This window comes from Pelodiscus sinensis, chromosome 2, assembly GCF_049634645.1.
Source record: "Pelodiscus sinensis isolate JC-2024 chromosome 2, ASM4963464v1, whole genome shotgun sequence".
Taxonomy (NCBI): Eukaryota; Metazoa; Chordata; order Testudines; family Trionychidae; genus Pelodiscus; species Pelodiscus sinensis.
The window spans coordinates 26990549-27008673 of NC_134712.1; the positions used below are offsets into that span (position 1 = coordinate 26990549).

General features: G+C 41.0%; 1 protein-coding gene across 3 annotated transcripts in view; it reads left to right on the forward strand.

Annotated features, from left to right (window-relative positions):
• Positions 1 to 18125, forward strand: part of CSMD3 (CUB and Sushi multiple domains 3) — a 1183531-nt gene that overhangs the window by 925592 nt on the left and 239814 nt on the right. For all 3 annotated transcript variants that reach the window (XM_075920204.1, XM_075920205.1, XM_075920206.1), the window contains 2 exons: positions 14961 to 15074; positions 15707 to 15802. In XM_075920204.1, coding sequence (XP_075776319.1) covers positions 14961 to 15074; positions 15707 to 15802 — 210 coding nt within the window. The remainder of the gene's footprint in view (positions 1 to 14960; positions 15075 to 15706; positions 15803 to 18125) is intronic.

The window sequence follows — 18125 nt, forward strand, 5'->3', positions numbered from 1 at the left end:
TTCTATTATTTTAATAACATTTTTATATCAACTCCACCCAGCTTCAGTTCCTCTGTCAATTCCTCTTGTTCATTTTTATCTTGTATAATGTAAGCCATTAAGCAGATCTCTTCCCTTATACTTGTCACCTGGCATAACTTTGGAGAGGGGGGGTGTCTATTGCAGCTGGACTCTTTCAGCTGTTTTGGGTTCACATGGTTCATGCTGCGGAGATATAAAATTGCAATGTAGACATTTAGGTCCAGCTCCAGCTCTGCATTGCAATTTTATAGCCTCACAATCAAAGGCCCATGAGCCTAAGTCAGCTGATACAGGTGAGCTGTGGATGTTTTATTACAATATAAATGTACCTTCATATGCTTCAGCTTATATTATGATGTATGATAATCATCACCTGATATGGAAGAATTTACCCAAGTAGCACAATGATGGGGGCATCAGTTACACAGATTAAATAGAAAATTGTTAATAGAGACTGACAAGCAGTCACAAGATTTGGAAAGGTAGAGGGTATAATGTACCATATCTGACATCTTTGTTACTAGTTTAATTTAAAACCAAATGCAATGGCCTCTATAATGCATATGCTCCCATGTTAGTCTGCTATGGAAATATCAAACTGAGAATCTGTTGTGTAACTGTTATATTACACCGTTCAAGGACATGCCCCTATAAACCTTACTCATGAGAATAGTTCTTTTTCATACAGATTGCCCCCCTGAAATCAGTGTAACTACTCAGGTTGAGTATGCACTAAATCAGGGGTGGGGAATGCAATGAGGTCTTACTGAAGATGGGTCTCTTCCAATTTACAATTATTTTACATTTCATTAGTTTATGTTGCAATTTTTCTATGTGGAATATTTTGATGAGGAGAATCATCAATTTGCTGATTTGATTTCTTCATGAGTAAAACTTAATTATAAATAATCAGGTCAACTCTTCATTACAACTTATTCATAATTTAACATGCACAGAAAATTAACCATAATAAATTAAAGTATGGTATTTTAATTGGCTGTCTATTATTAATCTGGTTGCAAAAATCAACGAGACAACTCAAAGAGCAAGGTATTGCTCTACATTAGTAAGAGTAGCAGAATCTGGACTATGACAAATAATATTAGGGTTTTTTAATTTCAAACTTTTGAATATTTTGGTTAAAATTATTTTTAACCAATCCTAATTAAGGTAAGGCTAGATGATTGTAATGGCCTCTTCTGGTATAAACTCTGGGAATCTACATTATATAAATAAATAAAGATTTACATTTTTCCTTACCATGGGTGGTTATCCTGTTAGCTCAGCATTTTCTTTTTTTCTTTAGTGTCATTTCATACTTTGAATATCATTATGCAGCGATACAAAGGAAGCATTGAAAGAATTGAAAACTAGTATTGACTTCAGTTTAATATCTCACTTTATTCATTTCTGAAACCCATGCAAACACAATTCAGGTAGTTTTTGCATAATGCATTAGTGCATATCAGTTTCTTCCCCTTATTAGCAGAGACTTGGATGCAATGGTTCCCTTGTCTGGGAGCAGAGCTATCCCTGGAGAATTCACTGTTACCTCAAGTCCTGCTTTAGGGCAGAAGATATTTTCTGAGAGACAGCTCTTACATTTCTACCCAGTCTTATTTGTTACCCCACTCGTGGGGTGGGGAGAAGAGAAGCTTAGACACCTGCCCAGACAGATTACCTTCCAGAAATTTGGACTCTTTCAGTACGACTCTATGACACAAAGATCTCTTGATGCCAACTAGCAAAAGGCACAGAAGTGTGTGGGTTACAGGGATCTACAGGTTTGATATTGCATTCTGATTCACCAAAGATTGTCATGTAAGGTTTCTGCTGAAAGTCTGTGTCACAGTGGACGTTATACTCTTTGTGAAATCTATGTGAAGATTCTATTTAGGAGTGTGTGTGTGTGTGTGTGTGTGTGTGTGTGTGTAAATCTACTAGAAATTTAAAATTGAAATTAAAGGATGATCATCCAGGTAAATATGTAGTTCCACCAGACTAGATATGGGAGACACTTATAAGAGAACTAGGGGTACGTCTACACTAGCCCCCTAGATCGACCTAGGGAGGCTAATGAGGACGACTGGAATTGCAAATCAAGCCCGGGATTTAAATATCCTGGGCTTGATTTGCATGTTCCCGGCCAGTCACCATTTTAGAAATTGACTAGCCCGAAGTAACTGCCCGCGTCTACACGTGGCAGTGAAACGGGATACCAGAATAAAGTCCTAAATCAAATTAGATAGTATTCCTTGTCGAATGAGGTTTACCATCTAATTCGATTTAGGGGTTTTATTCCGGAATCCTGTTTCACTGCCACGTGTAGACGCAGGCAGTTACTTCGGGCTAGTCAGTTTCTAAAATGGTGACCAGCTGGTATCATGCAAATCAAGTGTGGGATATTTAAATCCCGGGCTTGATTTGCAATTCCGGTTGCCTCATTAGCCTCCCTAGATCGATCTAGGGGGCTAGTGTAGACGTACCCTAGGTGATGATTATCTGTTGTATGTCTTGCAATAGAAGTTAATTTAGATAGTGAGTCAAATGCTAATGAAGAGATTGAGTGGAACTTCAAGAGAAGAAAATATCAGGCGGAGGTGAACCCTGAGGGGCATTTGGGAGGTGAACCTTATTTTAGGTGAAGATTAAAGGTCCGAGCTGGTATATCTAGAGGTGTGAAGAGGCTCCATTGTGGCCTGCATCTGGAGGTATCATATTGCCAGCAGGCTTGATCTCATGAAAGAATAATTTCAGATGGTGGCAGCTGCTAAAGAGGAACATAAGAGGGGCATGGGGCATGTGACAGCCCCCCATATGACTCCCCAAATCACCCCTAATCCAAGAGAGGCCTCTTCCCACCCTGCCGTCATTCCACACCTGCCCTCTACCCCCACTCCATCCCTTCTTCCATATCCTTTCCCCCTAACAATGAAGTCCAGAGGACTAGCAGCAGGTCACCCCCCATTACATACTCTCTGGAAGCAGTGACAGGGGAAATGGATTTGGTTTTATAATATTCAAATAATAAACATGCTGGAAAGAAATTAACAATGAATTATTTAACTAATCTCACCCGGAAACTAAAAGGTATATATATCTTCCCATTTTAATAGAACAGACATCTTTCCTGTTCTGGAAAAAGTCTGCTAGCCTCTAAGCATTAATTTGAAATGTTCAAGAATGCCTCAGAATATTTGATAGAGTCTAGGTATATTACAACTACTACATCTATTGATGGTTGAATACCTCCAGATTTACATCTGCTTTCCAGAAAAGCCAGTTGAAACTGTCACCATTTCAAGTCTTTATTTCCAAGAATGTACAAAGACTTACAGAGATTTTCCCCATTACTTTATGTACAATTTAGTAATGACCTTTGAATCTCTCCTGGCTAATTCATACATTTATTTGCTTTGGCTATGTCTATACTACAGCAGATAGAGCAGCGTAGCTGTATTACCATTGGCTTAATAATCTCTGCCTCCACAAGAGACAGTAGTTATGTCAATGGGAGAAGCTCTCCCACTGACATAGCACTGTCCACACTGAGCTTAGATCAGTATAAACTTACATTGCTCAGATGCATAAACTATTCACATATCTGAGCAACATAAAATATATTGAAGTAACCTGTATTTTAGACATAGCCTGAGTAGCTTGCCAATTATACCAAGCCGTAAATTGCATAAGATAAATTGAAGGTCAGTGTACAAAGTAATAATCATAATATTAAAATGTAGAAATATCACTGATATATAGTGCAACCAAGGTAGATGTATTACATTATTTCCTCCTGGAATGGCTATTACTTGAAAATACATGTACATTAAATAAATTAGGTAGTATCTACATCCTATAGAAGTTACTAGGAATTTTGTCATTGAGTTTGATTTCCTCTAATGTGTTGTAAGAATTACAGAAATTATATTATTTTTAAAATCAGATTTGTCAGTGAAAGAATGACTAAGGTATTGTCATATCATACTTCTTCCATAAACGTTAAATAGATTGATGCTCTAGGCTGAGATACTAGCAACGATTAAAGTAGTTTAAATCTCAATATAGTTATATCAGCAATGAATTTGACACTTATATTTAGAGTGTTCAATTTGTGTTGCAACCTGTGTTACGTGAATTATACCACTGATGTCAATGAAACAACTTATTTAAGCGCTTATCGACTTGTCCCATTAACATCCATGGGACAATTTCACTGTTCAACTTGAGTAAGAATTGAATTTTCTAACCCTTAATGTTATCATCCTTTGACATAAAGTATATGCAAAAAGGAGGCTCCAAACTATTTTAAAAGGATTTGTGATATCACTGCACTCTGTATTGACTGGTGACTGACATAAATTCCTAATAATTGGTTCACTCTGCCCTTATTTTTGTCACATATATAATGCAGTTATTCAGAATGTCTGTGCAGCTCCAACCAGTGTTATTGCAGTAAACATAAATTATACAAAACTTTTGCATATCTTTTCACATTACATAATCAATTATGCTTACATCATCCTTGCAGTTTATGAGAGTTTAGTTTCATGGAGCAGCTTAATTTTTGTTGAGAGAAAAATTATTACAATCAGAATAAGGGTATTTCACTGTGTACTGTTATTTAAAATATATGCATCATTTCTATTAATGCTTTGAACTAAAATGGGAAAATGGCAAAAGCAGAAGTAAATTTTGTAATCTAATCTATTGCTACTTTATGGATCCAGCAAAATAATAGAACTTTTTTGAAAATATACAAACAAACTGCTTCTTTCTGCTGATTTTCCCAGGATTTTCTTCTACTGTATATTTGTATCTTAAATTATCTTCCGAGTTATTATAGTTATCTAAATGCTATAATGATGAGGTTCACATAAGTACCTAGAGAGACACAAAGACAAACATTCAATGTAGTTGCGGCTGTGATGGTCCAAGAGTATTAAGGAGATGAGATTGATGAATTAATATATTTTATTTAACCAACTTCTGTTGGTAAGAGAGACTTAGACAGACAGACAGACCTATTATCCTCCATGTGATTGTGCACATACCCATTCCACTGCAGTTATATCTGTAACCCTTCTGCCAGGTAGTGCCAGCAGCAGCCAGGGCAAGGTTCAATATCTAGAGGTCCCTTTTCATCCATCCAATACAGAACCGGCTTGAGCCCCCACCCAGTAGCCTGGGAAATTCACACACCCCTGGGCGACTCTGAGAGGCAATGCTTCCCCACTCGCAAGCACAGAGTCTGAGTATAGAAAAGAAACTTTTAATGAAAGAAGGAGAGAAGTTACATATCGTTAGCTTGGAAAAATACCACAAACATAGTTCCTAACTCCCCACGAGTAACCGTCCGAGCTCAAATGGATTGAAGAATGTCCTTTGCCCCTCGGGCTCACTAGTTCAACAATGTAAGGGTTATTCATTTAACCAAACAATTTCTGTACCACACTTCAAATGCCCCACTTACAGCTCTGTCCAGTCAGTGCTGACCCTGACACATTATCCTGATGATTCCACTCATTGAGCCTGAGGCCATGCCATCTTTGTGCTGCTCTTGTGGTTTGCTTGCACCACCTGTCACCGCTCCTAACGGCCGTCCACCGGTCATTCCTGCCAGCCACCACTCCTACCGGCCACCTGATGGTTGCTCCTGCCAGAAATCTTGCTGGCTGCAATGGGTCTAGCTCCAGGCCAAGCCAGTGACTTTAGCTCTTAGGGTATGTCTACACTACCCCCCTAGTTCGAACTAGGGGGGGTAATGTAGTCATACGGAGTTGCAAATGAAGCCCGGGATTTGAATTTCCCGTGCTTCATTTGCATAAAGCCGGCCGGCGCCATTTTTAAATGCCGGCTAGTTTGGACTCCTTGCCGCGCGGCTACACACGGCACGGACTAGCTAGAATGAGGTATACAGCTAGTTTGGATTAGGAAGCCTAATCCAAACTAGCTAGTCCATGCCGCGTGTAGCCGTGCGGCAAGGAGTCCAAACTAGCCGGCATTTAAAAATGGTGCCGGCCAGCTTTATGCAAATGAAGCCCGGGAAATTCAAATCCCGGGCTTCATTTGCAACTCCGTATGACTACATTACCCCCCCTAGTTCGAACTAGGGGGGTAGTGTAGACATACCCTCTGTGATTTCAATTCTTTAGCCACCACCTAGGCTGGCAAAAGATTCCAGCTTCCACTGGACTAGCAGAAAGACTCCTGATGGAGTCTGTTTTAGGTCTTCCTTAAAATAAGGGGGAGGGGGAAAGGCAGGTTGAACCAGTCTTACAGCTCACACCGTGGCACCGTATCAACACTCCCTATTTCAAAATAAAATACGCAATTGACGTAGCTCAATTTGCGTAGCTCATTTCGAGTTAAGCCCTGTTGCGTAGATGTACCCTACATCTGCTGAGCATCCTCCTATTCTAGGTTACTTGGTGCTTTCTTACCCATATATGGGAAGGTTTATAAAATGTGCTATCAGGACTTACCCTCTGGGGCTATGTCTAGACTGCAAGCCTCTTTTAAAAAAGAGCGTCTAGACTGCAAGCAGAACTTTCAAAAAAGCAAGCTGCTTTTTCGAAAGAGAGCACCCAGGCAGTCTGGATGCTCTCTTTCGAAAACCCCCTGTTTGCATTCAAGAACACCTTTTTTCAAAAGAGCACTTTCGAAAAAAGGCGTTCTTCCTCGTGCAATGAGGTTTACCGCCGTCGAAAGAAAAGCCGCGTTCTTTCAATTTAATTTCGAAAGAAAGCGGCTGCAGTCTAGACGCAGGTGAAGTTTTTTCGAAAAAAGACTACTTTATTCGAAAAAACCCCTGAGTCTGGACACAGCCTGGCTGAAGATCTGGTTTCCCCTTTGTCTGTCAAAGTAGTCCTATCCTGTTTGATGGATCCACCATTTGAGCTGCTTGTGACCTAGTTGACCTGTTTGTCTTATACAACTGCTGAATTAATGGCAATAACATCAGCTAGGAGAGGATCAAAATTCCCAAGCCCTGGTGCGAGATCTTCCTTACATCATATTTCATAAGTATAGGGTATCACCCTAGTTTAAGATTTTCATCTAAATCAAACAATATATCTACTTGTATTTTTTCTCAATCATCACTCTTGCAAAGATGAACAGAAACCACATAGAAGTTCAAAGGTCTTTGCCTTCCTATTCACAGATCTTAATGTTTGATATCTTTGTAGCCTTTCCTGAAAAAGGTAAAGGACAAAGAGTTACAGCTCAACAGATCTCTAACAGTATTAGAACATGTATTTAAACTTGCAATCAAATTACAATTCAGAATGTCTAAATTCTAAACTGCTATACAGTGACTGTCCTTCTGTGAGTGTTCTTTGTGTATTCCTCTGTTTAAGGTATTGGTCGAAGAATGAGAACATGTAGACTCCATCTCAAAGAATCTCTCTTACAAGTAACCTTAATTTCTTTGAGATGTGTTTATGCACATGTCCATGCCACACCCTTCCTGATATCTGCAGTGTAAAGGAACTGAAAAGGAAATGAGGCAGTTCTGCCTTTTTTACACAATACACTTCAAATAAATACAGTAAAACTCCATTAGTCCGGCATCCAATGTTCCGAGACTCCTGATGGTCCGGCACCATCAGGAACCCGGAATTTCTGGGGCAGCCGGACAGTCTTCCCCCATTCAGCTGCTGCTAAAACTGACCAGCAGCTGAATTGGGGAAGCCAGGAGCAGAGCAGCTGGGGTGCTGCCGGGTTGGTCTCGTAGCGCTGCCCCTGGAGGCTGCAGGACCAACCCGGCAGGACCGCACCTGCTCTGCCCCAGGGGTCCCCGATTCAGCCGCTGCTGAAACAGATCCCGTCCTTTGACGCTGCGGGACCAACCCAGCAGCACTCCAGCTGCTCTGCCCCAGGCATTCCCAAGAGCAGCTGGGGTGCTGCCGGGTTGGTCCCGCAGCCCCGAGGGGCAGCGCTACGGGACCAACCGGGCAGGACCCCAGCTGCTCTGTCCCAGGTGTCCCCAAGAGCAGCTGAGTGCTGCTGGGTTGGTGCCGTAGCGCCGCCCCTCAGCGCTGCGGGACCAACCCGGCAGCACCCCAGCTGCTCTATTGCAGGCATCCCCGATTCAGCTGCTGCTGAAACTGACCAGCAGCAGCTGAATCAGGGACGCCTAGGGCAGAGCCAGACTATCGTAAGGGGGGGCTATGAGGGGTATGGGGTGGCATCCCCTCCCACCCCACTCCAGACCCCTCATAGCCCCTCTTCTGATAGTCTGGCATATCTGATAATCCGGCACCCCCTGGGTCCTAAAGGTGCCGGATTATCGGAAGTTTATTGTAATAGCAGTTGTTATACGGGTAAGTAATGGTTCATCTAAACAGAGGCATTATTTTGGGATACTTCTGGTATTCTAAAATAGCGTTTTCTGCATCTTGATAGCAAGCCCATTATTTTGAAATATAACAGGCTTGCTATTCCAATGTCCCTATAAACCTCATTCCATGAGGATTAAGTGACGTTTCAGAATAGTAGTTTATTTCAAAATTTAGTGCTGAATAAAAAGTGCCAAATTTCAAAATAAGCTTTTTTGAAATATACTCGAAAAAAGCTACACAACTTGCATGGCTTATTTTGAGCTATGGGTGCAGTGTAGATGCACCCTAATAGGGTTTTTATAAGAATATTTGATTACATTAAAAAATCTTCTCACACTTCATCTTGGGTATTGGATTAGTGAATTCACCCTAGTCCTCCACCAGATCTATCTTCCTTTCTTGAACTGTCTGTCTAGTTATAACCTGTTACATTAAATCATTAATTCTGTCTTTGAAGCAGTAGATTAGATGATATGGTAATTTCTGTGTAAATTCCCAGTTGAAGAGCCTTAACCCTGAATTGTTAAATTCATGGAAGAAATGGGAATCATACGTAAAATGAGTTTCATTTAATTTATTTTGCCATTTTTATTCTTTATCATACTTACAAGAGAGAGAATAAGAACAAATCAAATAATTATAGTGCACAAATGGCTTGGGGCTCACCAAGCACTGGGGAATTCAGTGCAATTTTTCCCTGACTTTAATGCAGATTGAAATAATACCTTGTGGATACAAATTTAGTATAGAAATTGAATCTTAAATAAAAGAGACATTTTTAAAATACCTTAGATCAGTTTTCATTTTCAGTTACATGCTTCTTTCCAACATGTACATACGTGCACACATACACATACAAGCTGCACAATGTAGTTTTTAGTATTTCCTTTAGGTCTTGGTAAAACACAATACATTCTATTGCTGTAGTCAATGTATCTTAAATCACATTTCCACACTATCCAAACAGTGGGAGGTTGGATGGGAAGAAAAGCTCCTGTCTGCTTTCCTTCCATGCATGAGTACCAGCACTGATGACGGTGTCCTCTGAGTTTGATTTAGTGGATCTTCACTAGACTCGCTACATCGAACCTCAGAAGATCAACTGCAGAATCATTGATCTTCAGCATAGTGAAGATCTCTCATGCTTGATTCAGTGCTATGCTGATGATTGAGAATGATACAATGTCTAACACTAGCACCTTTACTAGGAAATCCCCTCCCACCTTTCTTTAGTTGCATACTGGGTGTTGCAAAAGTGGGAGTGCTACAATAACAGGAACTGGCATTTTTACCAATATGTTGCTAAGGTCAAGACTAGGTTAAACCTAATGAAAATATGGTGGTTGGTAATGCCTTTTCTATAATTTGCTCCCATCATTGCTAGTACTAGTGAAGTTGCATGGGGGTAGTGGTAGATGCTTAAGGCAAAGCTAAAGGTGACAAGGCTCCTGCAATACTTACCAGGTATTGAAATGAAATATCATCTTTTTTTTTTAATTGAGCCACATATACACTGATGTCATGCTTGTATTTTACAATAGTCTGCTTTTGACAGTTTCACAATTATTGTTCCATTTGTAGCAGATTGTGGCTCTTGATCTATAACAAAAACTAGCATCTGAGAAAAGTGCCAAAGTTAGAGAGTTACATAACAGAAACCATTAGCTCTATCATCTTTGCTAGCTGCTGTATGAATACAAAATAGCATACAGGTAGGGGACAGTTAGCAACTCTTCTTTCACTAACAATATGTCTACACCACAGCGCTATTTCGGGATACTTATAGTATCCCGAAATAGTGTATTCCACATCTTGACAGCATGCCCGTTATTTCAAAATATCTTTCAAAATAACGAGTATGCTATTCCAACGTCCCACTAAACCTCATTTCATGAGGATTAAGGGACTTATTGGGATAGTGATCTATTTTGAAATTTGGTGCTGTGTAGAAATTTAGCTACACAGTGCCGAATTTCAAAATAGACCACAGACAGTGCCCAAGTTACATCAATCTGACTTACGTCAGATCCCTACTTACGAATGAGGTGAGGCAACCCCACACTAGCTGCGCCCCCCCCCCCCCCTCAGCAGACCGCCGAGACATGCCGCGGTCCCGCCACCCACATCCTCTGCAGCGAGAAAACCCGCTCCGGGTCTCCCTGGTCTGCTGGGGGGAAGCGCCCCCCACGCCACCAGAGGCAGCGACAGTGGGGGAGGCACCCCGCACTAGCTGCGCCCCCCCTGACCAGGGAGACGCGGAGTGGCTTTTCTTGCCGCGGAGGATGCGGGCTGCGGGACCGCCAAGACGCGCTGCCTGACAGGTGGTTCAGCCGGCGCTGCCCCGAGTGCCGCAGGGAAAGCACCCCCCGTGCCGCGGGAGGCGGCAACAGTGGGGAAGGCACCCCGCCCCGCCAGCTTTGGGTCCATTGGCCCCGCAGATGCCCCTGGGCAGCTCCAACACCCCCCGCTGTCGGCTGGAAGGAGGGTCTTGAGAATAAAGCTTGAGAATAAAGGACTGAGAGAAGTGAGGTGTGGAAGAATAAAACTGAGCTCTGGAGAAATGTTTGGCTAGAGTTTCCTCTACAATATGTACCAGTTCCGACTTACATACAAATTCAACTTAAGAACAAACCTACAGTCCCTATCTTGTACGTAACCCGGGGACTGCCTGTATCTCAAAATAAACTCAAAATAAGCTATTGAATTTGCATAATTCAAATTATGTAGGTTATTTCAAGATAAAGGTGCTGTGTAGACGTACCCTGATAGGTGTGTTACATTCATTGCCCCGTGCATAGAGAAAACGTGCTTCAATTAGTATTATCTCACCTAATGATAAAAGATAATTTTTGCACTATTATAAAATCATCTAATATTTGAACAGACTGAAGTTTTGTATATGCCTTTCTTCCTCCCCAGCACCTTTTTCTATGTTTTGAACATTAGTCTGTATGCTTTTTCTTGAATTTTAGAAATTTCAGATTCCTATAACTGAGATTCTGTTACAGTGTATGATTATTTTAAATGCTTTTAGCTCTTTAGAAAGGTATGAATTTTAAAACCTTGAGCATTCAAACTATTTATTCAGAATAACATAAGCATTGGTAGGGTTAGCTGCCCCCCAATATCCTACCCATGTTCTGCATTTTAGCTTGTGTGCTACATTGATTTAGCTGTAGGAATGAAAGGATAATTTGAACTCCATAGTTATTAGCTCTTTTTGATGGTGTTTATGGACCGTAAGCTTGTCTTTTTTCAGCCCCCCACTCTCTGCTAAGGGAAAATAACATCATGAAGGCAGCATGGGAATACTCAGTAGACTATCTGAGTTGCTGTTACTGATTGGGAAGTCTCATTGTATGGAAGATGGGTTGTGACCACACCCCAAACCAAAGATACTGTGGGGAGCTAGGAAACAGTCCAGGAGTGATTGTTAAAGAGACTGAGATACTTTGTACATTCCTTCTTTGGGCCCTGGGTCAAGATCCAGCAGAAAGGAATGGCTCAGTCTCTTGCCAACCCACATGCATTCATCCAGAAAAACTCTGGAGCATCATGGAAATGGTGGGCAACAACCTGCCTATTGAACCTGCTGACCACTGAGTGAAAATCCTGTGCTGTATTCTTTTTAAGGTTGTTAGTCAATGAGTTTTTAGTGAGGATAGTTGTTTTGTGGATGTATCTACAGCCAGACTAAGACCAACAAATAATTTCATTTCTTGTCAATGTATTTCTAGTACAACAGTCAACATGTAGTCTATGGCTGTGCATACCTGGCAAACCATTGACCACAGTATGTAGGGTAGATGTAACAACACACCACTATGAAAAGCAGTTATTTCCACAGTGTCTTTCCCTGCAACAGGGAAGGGCTCCAGCAACTCTCTGAATTTGGGGTAATGATTCTGCAGAAGGGGGTTGACAGAATCTTTCTCCACTATCAGAATGTTTTCTTGCAGCACTGGGGAGGTTGCAGGACACTGATAAAAATTGTAGTGTAGATGAGGGAGGCACTTCTTGGGCATGTACATACCAGTAGGGTTCAGGCATGTGTTTGCTCACCTAAGCTGGGCTTCACTGCCTACACCACTGTTTATACCTGTGCAAGAGCAGTGTGAAGTAAGTGTACTCTACACTCTGCCATCAGGAGTATGCAGTGTAGATATGTCCTAAGTCTTTCAGGGACTTCCATCTCTAGTGTAGATATGCAGTGTTTAGAATTGTTAATTCCAGCTTGAGGAGACATATCCACTGTAACTCTGATATATTTAGCACACTAATAACACAAGTGTACCTATGATGTTGATAGTAGTAAAAGGACCTTGCTGTTCAAAGTATGATCCCATCTGAGATCATAGGTATGTACACAGGGTGGGTAGCTCCTCCTGCTGCTCATTCTGTCATAGTTACATTTAAATTGTATTGTAATAGCTCAGTATGTATCTCTCTCTGAATCCAAATTTGCAATTTCCAATTCTAATGTAGTTCACTCATGCAGGAATATTCTCTTATGTTAAGGAATTAAATCAGCCCATGTATGATGTGAATGGGGTGGCCCTATCCACTGTGATGTGAGTGCACCCATTTCTCTTTTGTCACACCGGTGTAATTGTTGGCCATTTCTTCCCAGTCCATGCCTATAGCTCCACCCACAGTTCTACAACTGAGTAGCCTACCCATCAAAGTCAGCAAATCCATCCTGATCCCTGGGGCAGGGTGTCCCAATGGCAGGAGTCTATAAATTTACCCCTATTTATAGGGTAGTGGGACATAATAGCTAGAGACAATGACTTGTCCTTATTCACAGGGCTGTGTGACCTAAAGTCTAGAGCCAATAATTCACCCTATTCTCAGGGCAGTGCAGCCAATGGCCCAGGGTGGGATGGCTCAATAGCAAGAGTCAGTAGTTCACCCTAATCCACAGGGTAGTGTGGCCCAATTACTATAGTCAATAACATACCCCTATTCACATGATAGTACAGTTCAATATCAACACTCAGTAACACACCCCTATCACAAGGCAGTATGTCCCAGTGGCTAAAATAGATAAATTCATCCCAACTCACAGGATTGTATAGTCCTCTCTCAAAGGACAGGAGATAGGGGAAAGGTTTACATCACTTGGCAGGGGAGTCCAGGCCCTCCCACTCCACTGGACCCCAGCCCAGGGCTCGGTTAGTGACTGTAGCTCCAGCCACTGAGTCAATGGGGAAAAGCTCTGACCAAAACATGCTGATTTCTCAATGTCGGCTCACTTGCTAGGTAGCCATTGCCTTCCCCTGCGCTGTTTTCTGCTGCAATCTCTTCAGCTCTGGTGTAGATCTCCGTTTCTCCTCTATTGCTTGGGGTTTGTCTGCTACAGTTGCCTCCCAACTGGCCTGAGCTGTTCACTTTTATAGCTATACAGTTTGAGCATGCCCAGTAAGGTGAAGAGGGAGTGTCTTTCTCAGCCCTGAGAGCTGGTTTAACCCCCCTCCTGCATAATATAGGGTGAATGCACCTCATCACACCAATGATGCTGATAATAATAATAGATACATTTTGTGCTTTAAAATAGAGACACCAGGACGTGTTGGTTTCTTTAAATGTTGTTGTTTTTCTATTGTACGCTACAAAGTTCAAAGTTAGACTAGATTTTAAAATGCAGTTGTGAAGAAAAATAAATCATACTAAAGCAAATTAAACTTCCGAAAGGACTAACCATTTCTGAGGTAAAATAAAAACCCAGGAAAAAGATGCTAAATGTTATAGTGTAGTAACAAAGATGTTTGCATTAAATGTTTAGCAAAAAAGCTATTTCCTTTAGCAGCACAATAATTATGATTCTTTTCTATTATGATTAAGTGTTTATACAAATTAATTTGTGATCTCGCTATATATGCTTTTAACCACCGTAAAACCTCAAGTATAACGCACACCTACGTGTAATGCGCATCTGCCTTTTAAAGGTCAAAATTCTTGAATAAATTAAACTCTCATCTGTAATGTGAACCCCCATTATTCTCGAGATTTTACGGTATGCATAGAAAGGAAGGGGCTCATGCCTGCCGCCAGGCCCCCTGCCCAGCTGAGCTCACACCTGCCGCAGGGTCCTCCTACCCAGCTGAGCTTGCGCGCGCTGAGCTTTCACCTGCCAGGGGAGCATCCCCTGCTCAGCTGCTGGTGTGCCGAGCTCGTGCCTGCTGGGAGAGCTTCCCCCGCTCAGCTGCCATGCCTGCTGCCCCCCCACCCCAGCCCAGCCCATGCCTGCCCTCCCTCCCCCGCCTATCTCGTGCCTGCTGAGGGTGAGTTTAAAACTTTTGAAAAAAACCTCTTATGGATAATGTGCACCCCGACTTTGAGGTTAAAAAAACAGGAACAAAAAGTGTGCACTATACTCTCGATTTTACGGTATGTAGGATTAGACATTTTTACATCCGTTTACTTTTCCTATAATTTAAAAATAACATAATTGTGCATTGGTCAGAAAATCAATGAATATGTACTGGTTCTCTTCAATAAAATAGAAAAATATTACATTAACTCATGTTCTGTTCCCTCTCTTTTTATTTCCCTAATCAATTTCTATTGCTTTTTCTCATTCCTTTTGACCAGTGGTGTTTGGCCAGTTTGTATTTTTCCAGACATCACTGCATGATGTGGTTGAGGTGTATGATGGCCCAACACAGCAATCATCTTTATTATCCTCCCTTTCAGGATCCCATTCAGGTATTCTTTAATGGAACTGTCATGCATCAATTATTTACTTTAAAGTGATTTAGACTTGGAATGTAAGAAAAGATGAAACCACTGTCATCTTTTCTTAGAAGCAAATTGCACTGGAAATCTAATATGAATATTTTGAAAAGAAACTAATCAGTACTGATTCAAAACATTTTTGGGCTGATAAAAATAATGAAGATTAAATGTAATCTTTAGTTTTCTTGGATTTTTCTAGTAATATGTATCTAGCACAGTTACTTTTTTGGTTTATTCCCTTTGTGTTTTCTGGACAATTTTTGTTTTTCAATGTATTATATACTATTTGGTATTAAAGTACTTATAAATTGTGGCAGAGACTACATGGCAAAATTATTTTTTGAGTGGATAAGGAGCATGTCAGTAGGGTTTTAAAGTCTTAAAGAATTGATTTTAAATCAGAAAGGATACCACTAATGTCAGATGAAAATCAGGCTCTATCTTTTTCAGGAATGGAAATCTAAAAGTGTTAGAATAATAGTAAATTTTATAGTGTAAATGTCATAAGTTAATTCAAGCACAGTATATGTTGTGATTGTTGAGGCTTAGTTACTGTAAATTGTTTATGATAATTCATTGTTTTATTTTATTTGTTTGGGTAGGTGAATCCCTTCCACTGAGCTCAGGTAATCAAATCACAATTAGATTTACTTCAGTGGGTCCAGTAACAGCTAAAGGATTTCACTTTGTATATCAAGGTAAGTAGCACAGGATACTGGAAAAATACTTCAGTTAATTTGACCATTAATCCCTCCATATTTTCTTTATAAATGAATTATACTAATATTTTAAGTTTTATTTTGATAAATATAATTGATTAAACAGAGAAATAACCTGGGATAAGCAGCCCTAGAATACAGTGGAAATAAAAACTGCTCTAGATGCCTAATTTCCCTCCATTTTTATGTTTTATTAAAAACATCCCTACATTGGTTATTAGCATACTCTATAATACATAATTTTAAATATTCTTAACAATAAAATCAGATAGAATCATAGAAACATAAAATACTAGAACTGGAAGGGATCTTGCGAGATCATCAATTCTAGTCCCCTACAATAATGGCAGGACCAAGCACAATCTAGATCATCCTTGATAGATGTCTGTCAAACCTGCTCTTACATATCTCCAGTTATAGAGATTCCACAACTTCCCTAGGCAATTTATTCAAATGTTTAACCACCCTAGCAGTTAGGAAGTTTTTCCTGAAGTCCAACCTAAATCTTCCTTGCTGTAGTTTTAGCCCATTGCTTTTTATCCTATCATCAGAGACCAAGGAGAACAATTTTCTCACTCCTCTCTCTGACACCCTTTTAGATCCCTGAAAACCGCTATCATGTCCCATCTTAGTCTTCTCTTTTCCAAACTAAACATGCCCAATTCCTTTAGCCTTCCTTCATAGCTTATGTTTTCTAGACCTTTTATCATTTTAATTGCTCTTCTCGCGACCTTCTCCAATTTCTCAACATCTTTCTTGAAGTGTGGTTCCCAGAACTGCACACAGTACTTTAATTGAGGCCTAATCAGTGCAGAATAGAGTAGAAGAATGACTTCTCATGTCTTGCTCACAACACTCCTGTTAATGCACCCCAGGATCATGTTTGCTTTTTTTGCAATAATGTCACACTTTTGACTCGTAATTGTCTTGTGGTCCACTATGATCACTTGATCTCTTTCTGCAGTATTCTTTCCTAGACAGTCAATTCTCGAGGGCTACGTCTACACTGGCCCCTTTTCCGGAAGGGGCATGTAAATTTCACTAGTCGTCGTAGGGAAATCCGCGGGGGATTTAAATATCCCCCGCGGCATTTAAATAAAAATGTCCGCCGCTTTTTTCCGGCTTTTAAAAAAGCCGGAAAAGAGCGTCTAGACTGGCCCCGATCCTCCGGAAAAAGTGCCCTTTTCCGGAGGCTCTTATTCCTACTTTGAAGTAGGAATAAGAGCCTCCGGAAAAGGGCACTTTTTCCGGAGGATCGGGGCCAGTCTAGACGCTCTTTTCCGGCTTTTTTAAAAACCGGAAAAAAGCGGCGGACATTTTTATTTAAATGCCGCGGGGGATATTTAAATCCCCCGCGGATTTCCCTACGACGACTAGTGAAATTTACATGCCCCTTCCGGAAAAGGGGCCAGTGTAGACGTAGCCATTATGTATGTGTGTAATGGATTGTTTCTTTCTAAGTGGAGTAATTTGCATCTGTCCTTATTAAACATCATCCAATTTTCCTGAGACCATTTCTTCAGTTTGTCCAGATCATTTTGAATTATGACCCTATCGTCCAAAGCGCTTGCAATCCCTCCCATCTTGGCATCTTCTGCAAACTTAATAAGTGTACTCTCTATGCCATCACCTAAATCGTTAATGAAGATATTGAAAAGAACCGATTCCAAAACAGAACCCCACTTGTTATGCCCTTTCCAGCATGATTGTGAACTGTGAGGATATGTCTACACTACAAAGTTAGTTCGAACTAACTTAGTTCAAATTAGTTAATTCGAACTAAGCTAATTCGAACTAACGAATCCAGACTGGGGGAGACTGGGAAAAGGAGGTGGGAGAGGGGAAGAGAGAGGCTGGGAGAGAGGAGGGCAACTAAAATGATCAGGGGTTGGGAACAGGTCCAATATGAAGAGAGGCTAAAGACACTGGGACTTTTCAGCTTAGAAAAGAGGAGACGGAGGGGGGACAGGATAGACGTCTGTAAAAGCATGAGTGGGGTGGAGAGGGTGCATACAGAAAAGTTCTTCATTAGTTCCCATAAAGAAGGACTAGAGGACACCAAAGGAAAGGAATGGGTAGCAGGCTTCAAACTAGTAACAGAAAGTTGTTCTTCACAAAGCAAAGAGTCAACCTGTAGAACTCCTTGCTGCAGGAGGCTGTGAAGGCCAGAACTACAACATAGTTTAAAGAGAAGTGAGATAAAGTGATGGAGGTTGGGTCCATGGAGTGGTATTAGCCAGGGGGTAGGAATGGTGTCCCTGCCCAAAGTTTGTGGAAGGCTGGAGAGGGATGGCACGAGACA